General features: G+C 38.9%; 1 protein-coding gene and 1 long non-coding RNA gene across 3 annotated transcripts; one reads left to right on the plus strand and one right to left on the minus strand.

Moving 5' to 3' along the window:
• Nucleotides 1–1,071: 1,071 nt before the first annotated feature.
• On the minus strand, nt 1,072–8,230 carry PTAC4 (plastid transcriptionally active 4). Its single transcript, XM_078589956.1, has 11 exons — nt 8,026–8,230; nt 6,404–6,522; nt 6,189–6,299; nt 5,531–5,595; nt 5,368–5,449; nt 4,372–4,446; nt 3,355–3,425; nt 3,193–3,275; nt 1,560–1,624; nt 1,404–1,478; nt 1,072–1,324 (listed from the first exon to the last, which is right to left on the minus strand). The coding sequence occupies exons 1-11, from the start codon at nt 8,132–8,134 to the stop codon at nt 1,199–1,201; spliced, it is 981 nt and encodes a 326-aa protein (XP_078446082.1). The 5' UTR covers nt 8,135–8,230; the 3' UTR covers nt 1,072–1,198.
• Nucleotides 8,231–9,044: 814 nt separating this feature from the next.
• LOC144715159 (uncharacterized) lies at nt 9,045–14,765 on the plus strand. 2 transcript variants are annotated; one of them, XR_013584542.1, is made up of 5 exons: nt 9,045–9,225; nt 10,720–10,835; nt 11,474–13,591; nt 13,669–13,733; nt 14,519–14,765. It is a non-coding gene; the product is annotated as an uncharacterized LOC144715159 (long non-coding RNA). The 2 variants fall into 2 exon arrangements; XR_013584543.1 differs by having other exon boundaries at nt 9,063–9,225; nt 13,442–13,591.
• Nucleotides 14,766–16,121: the final 1,356 nt, after the last annotated feature.

The following is a 16,121-nucleotide window of genomic DNA, read 5'->3' on the forward strand; positions in this document are numbered from 1 at the left end:
AGAGCTTCCTGTGGGTAAGTTAGGGAAACTTCATTTCATTTTCTTAGCAGACTTATAATTAGCTTTATCTCAAGGTTTTTGGGGGACTTAATGTAATTCTTAGTGGACCCTTTTTAATAGTATAGTATGCATTCGATAAATTGCAAAGTATTAACAAGAAGATATAAAAGTGGGTTGACTTATAAAGCTCATTAACTATTAGAGAAAATCAAATGTTGACTCTGGGGTAAGAAATGGAATATTGTAGAGTGCCAACATAATCTAAGTTGTGCTTACGTAAAGGCGCATGTGATCAAAGGACGAGGAGGTGGAAGACGGCTGACGACTCGCTTTTTCTTCTCTGAAATTTTTCTTTAAATGTTATGCTTGTATCCCTATAAACATAAGTTAAGATTTTTAAGAACTCCAGGTCAGATATCCCCAAGACAAGAGTAAGGGACTAGTCCTAACCTGTATTAAAATCTGTGTTTATTTCCTTCAACCCTACGATACTAGACATGTATAAGATAACATAATTAGGTTTAAGTTAAACCAACAATTTTAAAAGTCCTAATTAACCCCCCCCTCTTATCTCAGGTGTAACCTAGCCAAACTAAACCAACAATATCATCCTGATAAATCATGTTATGGAGTGCTTCAAGGAATCATTCATAAAAATATGAGTTCTCCAAAATAATGATAGAAAAAATACCCCAACACAGAAGAAATATATTTTGATAAAATCATGTTGTGAATATCATTCTCACAAAAAAATAGTTTTCTAGAAAAAAAACACACGTAAAATCATTTCATGCGGTGGGAGTTCATCGAAGAACATAAACTTTCCATTTGGTTCCATCAGTGAAGTTATGAAATCAATTACCATGTTAAAAATTCTACAATATAGTACAAAATAAGATTTCAACAAGATTATTCATGAGCTACAGACTACTCATATGCACATTAACCGGTGGGTGAGACTTTGCACTTTCTACATATTTTTGTCATTAAAAATGTTAAAAATTCTATAATATAGTACAAAATAAGATTTCACCAAGATTATTCATGAGCTACAGAGTACTCATATGCACATTAACCGGTGGGAAAGATATTGTATTCAATGTACAAATCTCTTCATGAAGATATTTTACAACAGTAAGGATCAAGGCAACATTTTTAATGACAAAAAATATGTAGAAAATGCGAATTCTCACCGAATCTAATAATCCTTGGCCTTTCTCCGAAGCTCATTAAGCTCAGATTCAATCTCAGAATCCCTAAATGGATACCCAGAGCTAGAGCTGCTGTTACTGACCGTGGTTCTACCAGGTGGAAGCTCCCCTTTCTATTAAAAATGTAAAAAAAAATCAATAAAAATCAGTGATTGTAATAAATAAAAATTAAGAAGAAAATAACAAAAGTACCGGTTTGCTGCCGGCCATCTCCCTTCTCAAGTTGGCAAGATCGTCATCAACAGAGGAGCTCTCCAGCAAGGCAAACTGCAAAGGGAAAGCCTCACAGGTTATACTATCTTACTGGAGGAAAATGTGAATAAGAAGATGTTCTTCTGAAGAGACTACCTTCCCCTCGAGGTCGTCCGCGGTTAGCTGGTTTAGGGCTTCCGCTTGGGATTCCATAGCCATTACTGCTCAGAAAGAGGGCGAGAAAGAATTTGAGAAACATTCTATACGTGGACAACGCATTATATTATGTAAGAGAGAGAGAGGAGAGAACAGGGCAATGAAAATAAAACTAAAACTCTATGAAATTGATGTTTCGTTGTCTTTACAAGAGGAATTTGAGAAACGTTCTCGAGGAGGAAAATTTAGACATGGTTGTTCTGTTCTGTTCGTTTTAAGCGAATAAAAAATTTGCACAAAAGAACCGCACAGGGCCTTGTTCTTTGTTCTGTTCTTTTTTTTTCAAAAACGAACAAAATTTGCACAAATTCGCACAAAGCGAACCGCACACGGGTCTGTGCGATGTTCTGTTTGGAAAACCGAAGAGAACGAACAATTCGCGCAAATTCACACAAAAAGAACAGAACGACCAAGTCTAGAGGAAATCCATGCGAAAAGAGTTAGATTGTAGAAGAGCAGAAGTTAAAAGAGAGAGAAAGATGATTAAACAAAGAGAAACAGAGAGAAGAGAGAAGAGATAGAAAGAGGGGAGGAGAAAGAAAAGAGATAGAAAGGGAGAATGATGACTCCCAGGACTGATAGATTGATACGATCCCTCCAATGTGATACGATCCCCGTTGGAGAGCGTATCGAGAAGGAAGGAGGAGACCTTTGCAGGATGGACAATGCCAAGGTGGACGAGGGTGATGGGGGCAACGGCGGAGAAGGCGTTGTCGGAGGGGAAGAGACCCCATGGAGTGAATTTTAAAGGGAAATACTGAATTGTAACTACATGGCATGCCCTCTAATGAGGGCTACATATATAGTTCCGGATCGTCCCGGACGTGGACGATGGGTGGGACGAGATGAATTTTGTCCTGTCCGACGTCCGGATTCAGTGTAGGGACAAAGGATGGGACGAATTTTCGTCCGATGGTACGAAAACCGTCCTGTCCAGTCCTCCCGGGACGAATTTTTGTCCCGTCCGATAAAAAACCGTCGCGACCCTCGTCCCGGACGGAAAAAAAAAACCATTTGATATTTTTAATATATTAATATAAATTTTTATAAGTTTTTTAGGGAAATATGGAGGAGAGAGAATCCAAATGGACATACGTACAATTATTTCTGAACCCCGTCAGTTTGCACACGCAAAAAAATACAGGGACTTTGATGCAAATTGTCATAGCGAGGACACATGGCTACACCTCAACCGTTGGATGTGAATCCGGCGATTTTTCATCCACATTTGCCCGTCCATCGTCCTAGACCTCCGGATGGACGGTTTTTTCGTCCCATGGGACGAAAACCCCTAGTGGGCTTACTAGAGGGAATAGATCATGACATAATATAGCACCGGTGACAAACTTCATCTACAATACTCATGCATACCTTTTGAAATATGGATTAGAAAAGGCAAGATGTTGAAATATTAAAAGAAGTCAGCATGACTCCGAAAATTGATATGCAAATCCACATCAATAGCTTATCAGACCTTTAAGCTTTCCAGAAATAATCTTGCATTACAGTCATATTGCTTCTATAAGGAAATATTGATTTTAAAGAACGCGAAAACAGGCTTCAACGAGAATACCTTTTTCCTCCATCTTCTCAAAAGCTGAAAGGGCGCTGCTTGTATTGACATTTCCCAGCATCTCACTAACTTTAGTCGCAGTCCTGATAAAATCATCGACCAAAATTAATTATTTTGAAGTGGCGGTGATGAAAAGAAGTGCACATTCTGATGCATCAGTACTTTGCAGACTGTGCCCGGGCCTTGAGAGTATCCTTCTTTGACTTAGCTTCTTGAATTTTGCTCTCCAGGAGCTACAAGGAGATACCAAATATGCCCATCAAAGACTTGCCCATCACAACAGATTTGCCGCAAAACCATAACAAAATGGAACCGCCCAAAACAACAAATCCGACAAGGAAATATTGTTCAATGTGAAAACCATAAGTCAGCACAACACAGGGTAGGTAGGGGAGTGATCTTGCAAGTGTAGATAGAGAATAATAGAGAGAAGAAATAATTTTACGGCATAGATTGGCATCTGAATCCCCTCTGGGAGGATCTCTCAGCCAATTCCACAACGCTATTGACCATTTCCACAAGGGAGGGAACGAGTAGTTTAAGGGAACTACTATAAGAACAAATAACGGACATACTCCTGGCAGGGGTTGACAATAATATCAATGATATATGTCACATCATGCATTTGCATGGAGAAGATTGAATGGTGAACATCGCAGCAGGAGGGAGATAGAAGAGAGGAGAGAGAAAATGAGAGAATAGCACCCATCACACTAAAATCTAGTGGAAAATTCTTTCAAAAAAAAAAAACAAAATCCAGTGGAAAATCTGGGTATTTAAACAAGAGAGAGTTAGGGGTAAAATGGTTAAGATAGTAAGGAGTGAGGGTAGAGTTTAAAATAACAAATGGTATTATTTTCAAAGCAAGCTTATTGGATCACATCAGGGAACAAAGTTCACAAAGAGGCCAGATACATATGGGCGCATCCATTCATGCATTGACAATATAAATAATTGTTTTCTCGGAGGGGTTGATGCGGATAAATCATTTAAGGAATCAAATTAACCTTATTTTGATTTAATGAATGAATACATCCGATACTGAAAGCTATAGAAGAAAATGGTATTAACGAGGGATGAAGAAAATGGTAAGAAAAGATTCATTTTTATCAGAAAGCACGGATATCAAGGAATATAGGAACACCAAAATACTGTAAAAAATAAATGAGACAGGCTCACCCGAGTGTTATTGACTAGGTTTTCAACGACACCCTTTTGCTGATCGAGCTGAGCTTTCAGTGAACTTGCGTTATCCTGGAGAAATAGGATAAATCAATCGGAAATAGAATACAAAGACAGCTCAAAGGACACATTATCAAGGATGGAAACACCTAACATCAAAAGTGGTACTGCTATAGACGAGTTCTTTTCCTACTTGAGGTGCTCAGGCAGCTACTTGCTAGAATGATAGGATCCCTAACACCTATCAGGGGTACGTCTATCATTTTCTCTTTTGGGTAATTTCCCTTTAAATTCATATAGCTCTCCGCTAAGGAGGGCAGACAAGATGTTGTTGATTGGGCCGGGAGATCCCCAAGGAATGGGAGGTCCAGGCACCAATCTGGGCCTGTGGCCATTGTTCACCAATCCGATGGAGACCTACCCGAGGCCTCTATCATAGAACAATCTGATTTTATCTTCTCCCCTTCTCTCCTTGGTCACCAGGAGCAGATGAGAATCAAAGTTCCAAGTTCTATTAAGTTTGATATCCAGCTATGTTAACACGTAAGGATGTGCGAGCAGCGCACCCTTACTAGCCGCCTCATACTTTGCATGGATAGGAATTTCCAACAACTTCAGTGATCTCAGCCATATACTCAATTAATCATAACTAAAATTAAGCTCGTATACTTGGGCCCATTCACTTCTTTTATAATTGCCAGGAGATGAATAAAGGTTTCGAACTAGTTTAGAAGTAACATAAAGGTTTTGAACTAATGAAAACCTCACGATCATATTTTTGGATAAAGGCATTCTTTATTTCTTAATTTTTTTAATCCATTTCGAGACATCTTTCCTCAGATTGACAGACCAAGACTTTTTTACGTTCTTTTTTGTAGTCGTAAGAAAGGAGATTCAGTTTTTTACCCCTTGAGTGCCATTAATTAAATTGTCGCTCTAGCAGACACTCTGAATGTATAAAAATCATATTAAATGGGAAGACAGAGAACTTACAGCGTAAGATTTACGTCTCTTTAGGGCTTCACGAGCAAGTTCCTCATCACCTTTTGCAAGTGCAAATTGCGCTCTACGATACCTTTTCACAGTAATCACAGGTTCCAGAGAAAATGTAATAAACGAAACTAAAATAAATATATGGTATGGACAGAACAATTACCATTCTTCAGATGATTGCTCTGCAGCTTTGTACTTGTTTTCCAAACGTTTTTGAGAAGCCAAAACCTTGCAAAAAAGAAACATGACCACTATGAAAAGTATTTCCTCCATAAGATATGTTCAAGGTTTCCTTCTGAAAATCCGACGAAGAAAATGAAGTGTGACAATGTAGACATCTCCCTATACAGACATAAAAGTCCGTTATACACATTACTTTTAGTCTGAACATTAACATGAGCAAAGAGCAGTTAAAAGCTGTTAAATTTTGAGAGATAGGCCTAAAACGCACTTAGCTTCACTCCTTCATACCTTAAATAGACAGATAGGTGATTAAAAAATTACTTTTAAGACCCTACCAAAGTCACATTGTTCTTTCTCACCCTGTTGTTTCACATAAATAATGCAATTTCAGCCTATCCGACTTGTTTGATCATACTAATGTCCACCTCCAGTGAAGATTCCAAGTTCTACTGAAATCTAGGTAAATTCATACGATAGATGAAAATATCAGGAGACATGGAGCTGTTTTGTCATTAAGTGAACTTAACTGAGAAATTCTAAAACCTGGACAGGAGTTTATATAAAATTTTCAGCGGGGAAAGTTCTGGATGATGAAGCTGTTCAAAAACCACAACGAAATTTAGGAAAATGAATAAAACCTGTGCTGTGGCCTGGCGCATCTTTGTCAAATCGTCATTCATTTCAAGGACTGCTTGCTCAAGTATCTTCTCAGGATCTTCAACGGAGGTCAAAAGTGCATTTGCATACGACTACCAGAATGGAAAAAAATAAAAATTAGATAAAATAACGAATAAGTTATCGGTCGCTAAATCAAGCATAAACTAAAATAAGTGATTTCCCAAGAGATGCTTACCCTCACTACTCTTGCAAGCCTATCAAACAAGTTCATCCGGGCTCCAAGTGCCCCTCCACCACGGCTCGTGGACCTATTTTTATTGGATATTTGTATCCTGGTGGCCCTCAGAGAACCCACTGTAAGAGAGGTATGTCACAGGGATGAAGAAAGAAGCAAGCAACATACGGGATACAACTGATAAGTAGGCAACAAAAAGATTGGCTTTAAATAATGAGCCATACGGCATTGATTTGAGCGCCTATACTACGAATCTGATAGTTGGGAATCATAATCAGAACAACATTTTGCTCAATTAAACAAGACTATCAGATTAGCAGTAGAAAAGATTCAATTTAATTCATGAGCAATAGGAAATTGAATTAAGCACTTAGACTGCTAATCTGGTAGTCGGAAAATCGAGCTAGCAGTTTTACTATGCTAGTTTTTAATCAAAGATGACTGCGAATGTACTATGAAGAAAAAATAACGGCTTTCACACATGAACAACAGGACATCAAAATAAACACAAGATAACGAATCTGGTATTTGGGAAATATTACTAAAACTATTAGTACGCAATTTTTGAATCAAACATAAGTCGGAATCTACTTGGCAGTTAAAAGAATGGTTTTAATTATCAGCGACAGGACATCTAATTAATCACGGACTATGAATCTGGCCGTAAAAAGAATACGAATCAGACATAACTATGAATGTGCTAGGCAGCAAAATTAATGGCTTTAAATCATGAGCAAGGAAACATATAGTTTATCACAGGCTACGAATCTGGTATTTGAGAAATCTTTCTACGAACACTGTAATGCCAGTTTTCGATCAAACGTGAAATAGACCACAGTACTCTGATGATCGCATTCAAAATAAAAATTGCCAGAGCTTCCAATAAATGTCCAAAGACGTCGCAGTAAAAACGACAATCCTTCAAAAAAAATCCTTAATCCCGGTCGAAAGACTACCCCATAGTTAAGCAGCGCACACACATGGATTATATCATTCAAGGAAAAACATCCGCACCAGGGTTCACGAATCAGACGAAGATTAAAAAAACTACTGCATCGAAAGAAGACGACGACGCTGTAAAAACCAATGAGACCGGAATTCCAAAGAGAAATCGCTGAAACGAAACGGAAAACAAAAACGGCGACGAGAAAGTCCAAAAATCTAATATCGGAGGCATGAACCTCTAAAAATCTAAAATCGGCGAAACAAAACGGAAAACAAAAACGGCGACGAGAATCTCTGAAAATCTAATATCGGAGGCATTAACGTCCAAAAATCTAAAATCGTTGAAACAAAACGGAAAACAAAAACGGCGACGAGACAGTCTAAAAATCTAACATCGAAGGCATGAACCTCTAAAAATCTAAAATCGGCGAAACAAAACGGAAAACAAAAACGGCGACGAGAATCTCTGAAAATCTAATATCGGAGGCATTAACGTCCAAAAATCTAAAATCGTTGAAACAAAACGGAAAACAAAAACGGCGACGAGACAGTCTAAAAATCTAAAATCGAAGGCATGAACATCTAAAAATCTAAAATCGGTGAAACAAAACGAAAAAACAAAAACGGCGACTAGAAAGTCTAAAAATCAAATATCCAAGGCATGAACAAGAGATTACCGCCGCCGTTGAAGAAGGAAGTTTTGAGGTTGGAGCTGGACGGAGTTCGAAGAGCGAGCGGCGCCGCCATGGGGAGCTTGAAAGCCGAGCAATTCGCCTTCATCGCCATCGCTGGGCGGCTTCTGCAGCCACAACCGCCCAATGGACTGCCCTTCCCTGCCGAGGAGAGATGTGAGAGAAACGCAAATGAATGATCTCTCTCTCTATAGATATCTATATCTCTCCATATATATATAATGTTAATATTATCCTATATCTATATCTGTGTCTGTCTGTCAATTTAGCTGATTACCTCTCTCTAGAGTCTAGATATCCCCACTCTCTCTCTCTATAGATAACTATATCTCTGATCTCCATTATTCCATAACTATTTCTCTCTCTCTCTCTCTCTCTCTCTCTCTCTCTCTCTCTCTCTCTCTCTCTCTCTCTCTCTCTCTCTCTCTCTCTCTCTCTCTCTCTCTCTCTCTCTCTCTCTCTCTCTCTCTCTCTCTCTCTCTCTCTCTCTCTCTCTCTCTCTCTCTCTCTCCCTCTCTCTCTCTCTCTCCCTCTCTCTCCCTCTCACCCCCTCTCCCCCCTCCCTCCCCCTCTCTCTCTCTCTCTCTCTCTCTCTCTCTCTCTCTCTCTCTCTCTCTCTCTCTCTCTCTCTCTCTCTCTCTCTCTCTCTCTCTCTCTCTCTCTCTCTTCACTCTATCTTATCTCTGTCTCTGTTTGCTCCTCTCTGCTGTCTCTTTGTATCTGACTCTGTCTATTCTCTCTCTCTCTGTTTGCTCTCTCTCTCTCTCTATCTGCTCTCTATGTATTTGTCTATGTCTCTCTTTGTGTCTACTCCCTCTCTATCTGTTCTCTCTTTGTATATGTCTCTCTCTCCCTCTCTCTATGTCTACTCCCTCTCCCAGTGCCGGATTGTCCGGGACGTGGACGAAGGACGGGACGGGACAAAATTTGTCCCATCCTACATCCGCTGTTAGCGTAGGGACGAAGGACGGGACGTTTTTTGTCCCGTCCAGGCTGAAAACCGTCCCGTCCTTCGTCCTGGACAAAAAAGGTAATATATCAATATTTTTAATTACAAGATTTCCTCTTTGAAACATAAAGGCTCCCGTGCCCGAAAGATTTAGGGCATCCTCTGGAACTCTGAAGGAAGAAGAAGACCACCACTTCCGGCGCAGGGCGATCCTCCACCGCTTCTCCAACATCAAGGTATGTTCGCAGCTTCAGTGGATCTCTGAATATTCTCCTCCATCTCTATCTCTTTCAATGGCTTAATTATTACGTCTCTATATTGCATCCCGTTTTTTCATAGTTTGATTGATTCCGTTCCTCTACGCCATCGAGCGATTTGTGCGTTTGTTGTTCGAGAAATGGATCGACAATGTAGTTGTCGCATCAAAATTACACACACTCCCAATGATCACGAGTCCTAGTTTTAATCCCATCGATTTATCTCACCAGAATTCAACATTTGGTGACCCTCTGTGTCGTCTGATCTGTTCTACACGATCTCTAAATTTGGTATAACTGATCTTAGGAAAAGTACAGACAATTAACATATTACCTCTTCTGTAAAAAGTACTGATCTTCCACTTCCTCCGGTGTCGTGATCATCGCTGTAACCTCTTTTGTATATATAATCTGTGGAATTCCAAAACGTACAATTCGGATCCTCTTCGCCAAGAATTCAAGGAAATCGACACTGCCTTCTGATTGTTTTTCAGGAATTTTGATCCCAAAGGTGCGTGTGCTGCACATATTCCATCATGTATGTTGATGGTTTTTTTTGTTTAAGCAAGGGACTTGGATTGAGGATTGTTGTCTCTCATTCTGAATTTTCTAGTTTCCCTTTGAGGTCCAGGAAGTGAGTTTATCTTTTGGATCTTTGAGTTATCTTGCATCAACCTTGTTGTCGTGATCTTTGAGTGTTTTTGCGGAACCGAGAATGTTTTATCTTCAATTTTAGTCTGAATTGATCCTATGCTTCGGCGTCTTTGGGCCTTGTTGATCAATCGTGTTGATATTATGTTCGTTTCCCTGCACGAGAACAGTATACACTCTTTTGTCGTAGTATCTTCCCAAGTCCTTGGTGGTGCTTGCTATGAATGGAAAAATCACTTTGATTCTGGTCCTTAGGCGTAGTTCATTAAGGATTTGCAGATTTTCTATTTCTTCTGTCGAGGCCTTCTAGAGTGAACGATTCAATACTTCTGTATCACATTCAGCGCCTTGGACTATCCTGAATTATCTGTTGGTTCAGTTGTGTTTGTCTTTGATTTTATTGGAAAAGTTTTTTTCTGCGAGAGCGACTGGGAATTTAAACATCTTTGATAGGGCTTAATGTTCCTGAAATGTTCGACATCAGCTATTATTTGATTTTTTTTCTAGGAACATTTTCTTGAGAACAAGAAATTTCATTGTTAACAAATCGTGAAGTTGACTTCATAATTATCTTGACCGTCCGTGTGTGTCAACGTGAAACGTGATTAGAAAATCTCCATAGAAATGTGTGTCAACAAGGAATCTTATTGCATAGAAATGTAATTTTTTCGTGTTCGTCTTGCCAATCTAATGCTAAAGGTGATCTTCAGGACTTTAATCTTTTATTTTTAAAATCGACGATTTAAAATGAACTACGTCCATGTAAATTAATGTAATGATGTTGTGGTAATTCAACTTAATAATTGATTTTGACTTGTGCAGTCTTGGCTCCCCATTCCGCGGGTACCGCCGGGTCGTGGTCACGCTCTTCACCTATAAGTGGCCTTGGCTCCCCACTCTTGTGGCCTCTTGAGGTTATGAAATTGTTTTGTAATCAGGTATGTGCATTCTTCTTCGCTTTCTTTGATGGTTTGTTTGTTCTATGGTGGTTTGTACGTTGATCGAGTTATGTTTTTTTAAAACTAAGTTGTTTGTTGAGAGCCGATAACTTGTATGGGAGTCAGTTCATATGACATAACGATAAAATTGCTCTAATAATTTTAATGCAAAATTGTTGACTGATTATCTACTTTTGGTGGATTTATTTTCTTTGGAGAATTGTGTTGTTTAATTTCGATACTATTAGTTTTGTTATTCATTGTGGTGTTTTGAAATTTTGCGTTGCATGTATTATCATGATAAGGACTCTTCAGGGTAGTATGAAGGCATGTGCTTAAGTAAGCTAACTAAATTTGTCCTAGGATTATTACAACTTTAAACTGTTAGAAAAGAAATGGTTTTAAGAATGTGTTAAGTCATTTCCCTTCTTTGAAATTTTTTATGATTTTATAGGATTGGTGTAAATGTTAGTGAACCAACCATGGTAATTGTAAATGTAAGTTTCTAAGAGTAAAATAGCAGCATTATTTTCTATGATTCAAAATATTTTCTGAAATTCCAGATTGACAGATTTTAATTGTAAATGTAAGTGACATGTATTTTACAAATGATTACGTCTTGCTAATTACCTTGGTAGAGTAATCGAGTCTACATCTGCTACTACCTCAAAATCGACCGCTAGGGCTACGCCATCGATGTCCGCGGAGTTCATCCCAGTAGAGGTTGATGACAACATATCAACTCATAGCGGAAGACGCAATCAGTCTAAAGTTTTAGATCGATTTGTTGAAGTTTCCCCGGATGAGTACCAGTGCACGTTATATCAAGCAGAGAACCCCATTCATAGGGTCATCATCAAGAGGAATAAAGATAAGAGCACAAACGTATTTTGGAGACGTATGGAGAAGGTGAACCGTAAATTTCACTACGAAATTAAGGGGCACAAACTGAAGTAGAGTACCATCCTCCAATACGAACTACTCTCCCACAAGATGTACTTACGCGGCACCAACGTGGAGCAGACGAAAGAAGAGTTCGTTAGGTTCATCTGTGACAACAATCTTCCTTGGCGTCTTGTGAAGAAGAAGTCTTTCCGAAAACTGTGGTTCTACGGGACACAGGTGGTCGGGGAAGTCCCTGGTCCGGATGCGATCAAGGCGACGGCTGAAAGGATGTACAGAGAATTCCAAGGGAAGCTGGTGGAGATGTTTGCGGACGTCTCCAACGTCTCACTTACCGTGGATGCTTGGACATCCAAAAATAACCTCGCCCCTCTAGGAGTCACTGCCCATTGGATCGACTATGACTGGAAGCTATGTGAGCTTCTTCTTGGATTGCGATAGATCAAGGGACCCCATAGCGGCTTGAACTTAGCGATGATCATTGTGGAAGTTGCATATCATTACGGCATCGAGTCGAAGCTATGTGCCATCACCACAGACAATGCATCCAACAATAGAACAATGATGGCCTCCATTGTGGATCAAATGAAGACAGTAAACCCCCAATTCCCTATGGACCGACATGTACCGTGCATTGCCCATGTACTGAACCTCATAGTCCAGGCTGGACTCAAGGTCATTCGCAATCCAGAACCTCCTAGAAGTAATATGCTACGTGTCCTGGATCTTCGTCCAATAACACCGTTCGACACAGATGACCCAACCGATTCACAAGTCGACGAAAATACTACGGCAACAATTGCACCTATGGGAGAAGTAGTTTCACGCATGAGAGACATTGTCAATGCCATTCAGGGATCCACGCAGCGTATGGAAAAATATGTTGATATGTGCAAAATATTTGAGCTCCCGGATTCGAACAAGATAAAGGTTGACTACCCAATGCGCTGGAACTCCACTTTCATGATGTTAGAGCGTGCTCTTGCTAAGAAAGAGGTTCTAGACCATATGGCTATGAGGTTCCTTTCGACATCCACTAGAGATTACAGCCTATGTCATGAGGACTGGGAGTTGATCGACGAATACATTTGCATCCTCGGCCCACTATGCCAAGGAACTGACTTTGTGTGTTTGGCGAAGAAATTGCCAATAACTGAAGTAACGTCATGGGCCGCGGAGCTGAAGAATCACCTTGAGCATGCTACGAACAATGCAGGGGCAGCAATGGATGCTGAGCGACGGAATGCCTTGCGGTCTGCATGTGGTGATTGCATAACAAGTTGATGTAGTATGCACTGGTACTTTGGGGCAATAATACCATCGCTACAGTGGCGACATTGGATCCATTCTCAAAATTAGAGGTTGTCTATCCGTCATGTCCCAAAAGTGTACTTTCCTATCTTGGCGGTCTCTTGGATTATGCATCTATGACAAAAGCAGCTGAATGTGACTCAGAGCAGGGAGAGTTGTCGAAAAGTCGCCATCCGACACAGTATGTTTCACCCAAGCGGCAATATATGCGTCCGTGCAGTCGTCATTGACCACGGACAACATTGAGGCAAGAGCTGGATATGTATCTAAACATCCCATGCAGCGAGGAGGATAGTCCTCTAGGTTGGTGGAAGGATGTTGGGACGCGGTACTTTTCGAATTTGACAAAAATTGCTTGCCAACCAGCACACTGATGGAGCGGCTTTTTTTAGTCCGCCGAGGCATCACAATGTATCAAAGATCACGCCTGGATGTAGAGAGCATTGAGATGTTGATGATGCTTCGTGCATGGTTCCATCGTGTAGAGCGGGACTCCTCCGACTCCGATGATGACTCTGACGATGATGACAACTCGGGTGCTGGTGCGTTACGCTCTATCGCTTTCCACCTTTTCATAAACATGTTTCTTTTTACCAACTCTCTCTATTCCATGTTACAGAGTAAGGGGGGACAACATGATCGCAGTAGACGGGTTTTATTTGCTCATACACTCTAACGTTTAATGTAAGTTATGCTTCTTCGTTACTCTCTCTATATTTCATTTGCTGATTCATTCCATGTAATAGAGTGTCATCTTATGTTATGTGTTTTAGATGACTACAGACATACGTACACTCATTTTCCATAAATTTATCGGTTTAAAATCCTACACATGACATTGACCTATTAGCATTCCTTATTCATTTAACGTATAAATGGTATCTTTAGTTCATATCCTCCATGCTTGACACATCTCCTATTCATGTAGCACATAAATGATATCTTTATTTCATTCTATGAAATGGTATCTTTATTCCATATCTTCCATGCTTGACACATCGATCAAAGAGGCTTTCTGGTCTTGACTATTTATGCCTTTCTGGTCTTGACAAAGTTCGTAGTTTGTTTCATTCTAGAGTTACTTTCAATTAATTGTAGGATAAAACTAAGTAGATTGATAATTAAGGCTCACCTGGATCACTCTATTTACTTTCAGGAAGTGGCCAATGTATTTTTTCAGATTTTGATGTACTTTATTATATTCGAATCTTCTTTCTAGGTACTTAATTGGGCCTAAGTACCCAGATTATGTTTGATTTTTTCAGTTACATTTAAATAAGGCTGAGCTGGTTTGTTTATATCTTTTTAGGAATAAGTTTGAGCTGGTACTTAGGCCCAGTATGCAAATTAATTCTTTTAAATCTTTTTATGAGCTGGTTTGTTTAAATCTTTTCAAATGATATTATGAATTTAATTTATTCCTATTTTTAATCTGCAATATACAATTAAATTTCTGGTTAATTTTTTAGGGTGGGGAAAGGTCGGCCTTTGGGTGTGGCGGAGGCGGCTACGGTGCTTACCGGCCTCCCGGTTCATCCTCTTTTGAGTAACGGGTTTTTTCCGCTTCTTCCGGTTTTTTTTCCCTCTGAAGACAATTAATATTTGCTTCCTCAGAAGGATTTTCTGTTCCCGTCTCCATCGTATTATTCTTTTAATTTCCTCTTACTGAAAATACTTGTTTCACATGGTGTTAAGCGTCTTTTGTTAGTCTTGCCATTTCGTGGAAGAAGTTTCTTACTCTTCTTAAATATCATTCAAAATCATATACTCGTAATCTGAATTTAAGTATATTTTCAAGAACTATACCAAAAAAGAGTTGAGATCTCCGTGATTCTCACATTGCAGTGTTTACAGGGACTGGATGAACATTTAAGTAAGTTGATGGCTAGAAATTAATTTAATTTGAAAAATGAAAAGTATGACATTTTAAGATTTTTTTAAAATATCACATTTTAAGATTATACACGTACTTTTTGTTGAGTCAACTTTACTACTTATCAGTCAACAATCATTTGAATTGTAGTTACATAAGGTGTGAGAATTAAAACAATATCTTACACCGAGTTTTAATCTCATAAAAGGTACTTCTCTAAAAATTCTACGGCTTAGAAACCGAATTCGATGGAGCAAAGTAACAAACACTTTTTGTAAAAAGCTGTACTTGAATATTTATATTTTGTATAACTCTATATTTTGTAAATATGTGATGATTGTAAAGGAATTTCTTTATATCTATAATTAATTTTTATTAATTAAACTCCACAATTAAACTCAATTAATTAATTAGCGAAGTGACTCAACTGTAATAAAAAAATACTTACACTACAGGGGGGAGGTAAGGACATTTTCCATTTCGCTGTTATTTTTTTGCATTATTTCAGAATATAATCCAAATAAAGATGCCATTCAGAAAATTTTAATTTACCCTAATTTGACGTTAAACTATTATTTTAACCCAATGAACTTAAAAAATAGACATAATTTAATATGATGAGAATGGAATGAATAGAAATTGATTATAAGCTTTACTAAGTAGGGATTAAATCTTGCCCTTTTCAACTTTTATTGTAAATCCACACATTAATCTGTATATTTATTCCAATGATTTAAGATGAAATTAGCATGTATTAAGATTTATTATTTTCTTTATTAATTGGGGATTCAATAATGACTTTTACATATTTTATTGCAAATCCACACATTTTTTTGGGAATTTAATACAATTTTCACCAATTTTTTTTCGTCCCACATTCGTCCGTCCTCCGTCCACTACTTTTGGACGGACAAATTTTTCGTTCGACAGGACGAAAATTGTCCCGTCCCATTGTCCGGTGGACGAATTTTCGTCCTCACCCCTTGGATGGGACAAATTTTTCATCCTCAGACGAAACAATCATCCCGTCCGCGTCCCTGCACTATACTCTCCCTATCTCTTCTCTCTCTCTCTTTGTATCTATCTGTCTCTCTTTGTCTACTCCCTCTATATAATCTCTCTCTCTCTCTGTATTTATCTGTCTCTCTGTGTGTCTACTCCCTCACTCTATCTCTTCTATCTCTGTATATGTTTCTCTC

Source organism: Wolffia australiana, chromosome 18 (genome assembly GCF_029677425.1).
Source record: "Wolffia australiana isolate 7733 chromosome 18, ASM2967742v1".
NCBI classification, from domain to species: domain Eukaryota; kingdom Viridiplantae; phylum Streptophyta; class Magnoliopsida; order Alismatales; family Araceae; genus Wolffia; species Wolffia australiana.

What these genes read in the sequence shown, in the direction of transcription:
- PTAC4 (XM_078589956.1), bottom strand. Translation starts at nt 8,134, where the DNA reads ATGGCGATGAAGGCGAATTGCTCGGCTTTCAAGCTCCCCATGGCGGCG. An exon ending in GCCCGGGCACAGTCTGCAAA is followed by an intron (nt 3,276 to 3,354) that starts GTACTGATGCAT and finishes TGATTTTATCAG; the next exon opens with GACTGCGACTAAAGTTAGTG. An exon ending in CGGACGACCTCGAGGGGAAG is followed by an intron (nt 1,479 to 1,559) that starts GTAGTCTCTTCA and finishes TTCCCTTTGCAG; the next exon opens with TTTGCCTTGCTGGAGAGCTC.